This window comes from Lycium barbarum, chromosome 2, assembly GCF_019175385.1.
Source record: "Lycium barbarum isolate Lr01 chromosome 2, ASM1917538v2, whole genome shotgun sequence".
Taxonomy (NCBI): domain Eukaryota; kingdom Viridiplantae; phylum Streptophyta; class Magnoliopsida; order Solanales; family Solanaceae; genus Lycium; species Lycium barbarum.
The window spans coordinates 54,026,186-54,029,406 of record NC_083338.1 but is presented as its reverse complement, the minus strand read 5'-3'; the positions used below and the strand labels follow the sequence as shown (position 1 = coordinate 54,029,406).

Sequence of the window (3,221 nt, the reverse complement as noted above, 5' to 3'; positions counted from 1 at the left end):
TCTCGGCTTATTGCTGCTGCCAATAAGAGGCGGAGAAAGCCCTCGAACAAAGGGCGGAAACCTAAGAAAAGGGCAAAAAGCGTGGTTCGGACTCTGAGGGATGAATCAGAGCCCGATTTTATTATTCAAAGGGTCGGTGTGGCCCCCTCTGTTGCCTCTGTTCCGGATGAGGAGACCATCATTCCTCCTTTTCCTACAACCGAGGAAGGACCTTCTGCTCCGGCACTGCACACATGTGGGGAATAAATTCTTTATCCGACTCCTCTAAGGTCAATTGAATATGTTGACATTTCAGGTGATGCTTCATCTGAAGAGACCCCCCCCCCCCCTCTACAAAGGACTAGAAGATCCGGGGTAGCTTCGACTGTTGATGCCGAACCAAGAGCAGAGTCGGTACCCGATACCGAGGCTCCAATGGATACCAGCCCACTGCCCGGTGGTGATCTAGCTGCTACATCCGAGACACCCGCTCCTACCGAGACCGCGGGGGTTGCTCCAACTTCTCCTTCGCCGAGGTCGGATAACCTCGATGATATGTTCTCGGGCATACCATCTGCAACCAAGGAAGCTGCCAGTTTCGGACATCTCCCCATCCCTCGGGTCACGAGGGTATCTCGTCGGGCCACCAAAACTGGTTCAAAGGATAGCCTAGTACGTGTCTTCCCGGCCTCGAGCGTGGAACAAAGAAGGACAAGGTCAGCCGTGGTTACCGTCCTCGAGGATTGCAGTTTCTTGTCCCGTCCTGTGGGAGTAGCAGGCTATCTGAGGCCCCTCATTTCAGACTCAGACAAGAGAAAAATGACCGGAGTCCCCTGGCGGAGTCTCATTAACGAGGGAATGCACGCGGGCAACTGGGTAAGCTTATCATCTAACCTTTCCATAGTTCGATGTGATCCTCCGCTCTAGTTTTATCCAAATTTAACCTCTTGTTTCTTTTACAGAGTGTTGTGCTTGTCAACGAGGCCTTTATCCGTGCCCAGCAAGAGGTTGACGATTTAAAGGGCCAGCTGGATGCCCAAGGTCATGAAACGCAGAAGTACCAGCACTTTTTGCAAGAAAAAAAAGATCAATTAAATCGAGCTGCTGCCCTTTCCAACCTTCAACCCGAGCTCGAAGCGGTGAAGGCCAAAAATCTTCGCTTGAAGGCTGAGTTGGCCAGAATGGTTGAAAATAACCGGTCCCTGGAAGCGAACAAGGTCGGCCTTAGATAAGACAATGCCCGTTTTTCTTCGAGGCTCGGTGAACTCGAGGCCACAATCTCTCAACTTCGAAGTGAGCTTGACTCGGTCCAGGCTGATGCCGTGGAGATGGCCGAGAGGCATAGGCTGCTTGAATCCGAGAATGCTACGGCCAAGGAGAAGTTGAGGGTAATGGAACAGAAAGCCGAGGATAGGGCTCGGATTAGCGACGAGCTTAAAAGCAATTTCGAGGAGGAATCCGAGGCTAATGACATTCTTAAGGCCGAGCTTGAGTCGGTTACTCAAGCTCAAAGAATACTCGACGAAGAATGGTCGGAATTAGTGGCTAAATTGGCCAAAGTTGAGGTCGACTTGGAGGAGTCTCTTAAGAATTTGGAGGCTGCCGAGGCTCATACCATGATTGCGGTTGCATATGAACGGTGGAAGTCTCGGAGGGCTACCCTTGAACAAGCTCAACAAGGATTTGGGGACCTCCTGACTCTGATACTCGAAGCCAGAACAATCGAGGAGGAAGATAAGAAAGCCCTTAACAACGAGTCTGAGGATTTTGAGAGAACGGTATTCGAGCACTCCAGCTCCAACTGCAGCGGTTAGAACAGGGCCTGCACTAGCCTTTATTTTGCTTTTTCCTTTTTGGCTTGTTTTTGTTTTTTAACTTTGTAGAAGTTTCGGATGTAAAAACCCTTCGTATATGGAATGTGCATTTTTCCTTCTGATTCTCTTTATTCTTTTATCGGAATGCTTGTTATGACTTTTGCCTTAATTGCTAATCCCGTTAAAGAAAAATCAAAGGCTCAGAGTTATTTTTTTCGGACTGTGCCTAAATGTTGGCTTTTCTCTTCGTCCGGTACATTTTGTCTCGGAATTTGATTGAGTAGTTTGCCCGTGTGACTTATTTATGCTCTGTGAATTCAGACGTCTCTGAATCACATTAGGCATTTTAGGTCCGATGTTTTTCGACTGCTTACTTATCATAGATTAGGTTCGGACACCTGAATCCCTGCCTCATCAAATTTTGATATAGCAGTCCCCATTCGAGGGTGTTAAAATATTTTGGCTTGGTTCAATTCGACCTTGATGCCCTTGTCGAGTTTCGACTATAGTCCCCGATGTAGGGTATTTAGATAAAATGACGCCGATTTTCAGCGGTAATCACCGGTATAGGGTTTTTAGCAAGAAGACACATCTGAAATGAATTTTTAACAATCTTTATATTGCAAGTATTTGCACGTACATGATATGAAGACTTCGTCCATTTCTTTCTATTTTTGCCGTAGAAAATACTAAGTGGACATGGTTCATTCTGATTGTTTAGTCCTTACATCGAAACCTAATACGGAAGGTCCGGTTTTGGATAAAGGTGAGAAATACAAAATTTTGAGAACTCCTCCGGGGTGGTACTTAACAGCGTTAACTTGCTTTGTTGAGCTGCTTCGTTTTCTATTTATCGGGGTAAGCCTCGATGTTGGTATAGTAGTCCCCTAGTGTTTATCCAAGCTGCAAGATCGGGTATGCACGTTGTACTTGTTGCCTCATTAAAAACCTTATCGAAAAACCCACTTTGGGACAAAAACGTACTAAGGAAAAGAGTGCAACACGTGTTTTCAGACCTAGCTTCATCTGGTATTCGACTTCCTGCAAAAAAGGAAAGATTAACAAAAACTAATCACAAGGGTACGCGTCCATACCTTAGCAATAGTATCTCTTCAAATAAGCCACATTCCAGTTGTTGCGCAACCGTTGTCCGTCCATGGATTCCAGCTGGTACGACCCTTTACCCGTTATTCCTGTTATCTTGTACGACCCTTCCCAGTTCGGACCCAGCTTTCCGTCGTTGGGATTCTTGGTATTCAAAGTAACTTTTCGAAGCACCAAGTCCCCAACTTGAAAATGTCAAAAATTGGTCCTCCGGTTGTAGTACCTTTCCATTCTCTGTTTCTGGGCTGCAATACGGACCAACGCATTCTCGCGAAGTTCGTCCGTGAGGTTGAGTTTTACGGCCATGGCCTCTTCGTTTGACCC

At 46.7% G+C, this 3,221-nt stretch overlaps 1 protein-coding gene across 1 annotated transcript; it reads left to right on the top strand.

Moving 5' to 3' along the window:
- The first annotated feature begins 1,307 nt into the window (after positions 1–1,307).
- Positions 1,308–1,877, top strand: LOC132628576 (uncharacterized). The gene is made up of 2 exons (XM_060344346.1): positions 1,308–1,757; positions 1,863–1,877. Exons 1-2 carry the CDS (start codon positions 1,308–1,310, stop codon positions 1,875–1,877), a joined length of 465 nt encoding a protein of 154 aa, XP_060200329.1.
- The last annotated feature ends 1,344 nt before the right edge of the window (positions 1,878–3,221 follow it).

What these genes read in the sequence shown, in the direction of transcription:
- LOC132628576 (XM_060344346.1), top strand. Translation starts at nt 1,308, where the DNA reads ATGGCCGAGAGGCATAGGCTGCTTGAATCCGAGAATGCTACGGCCAAG.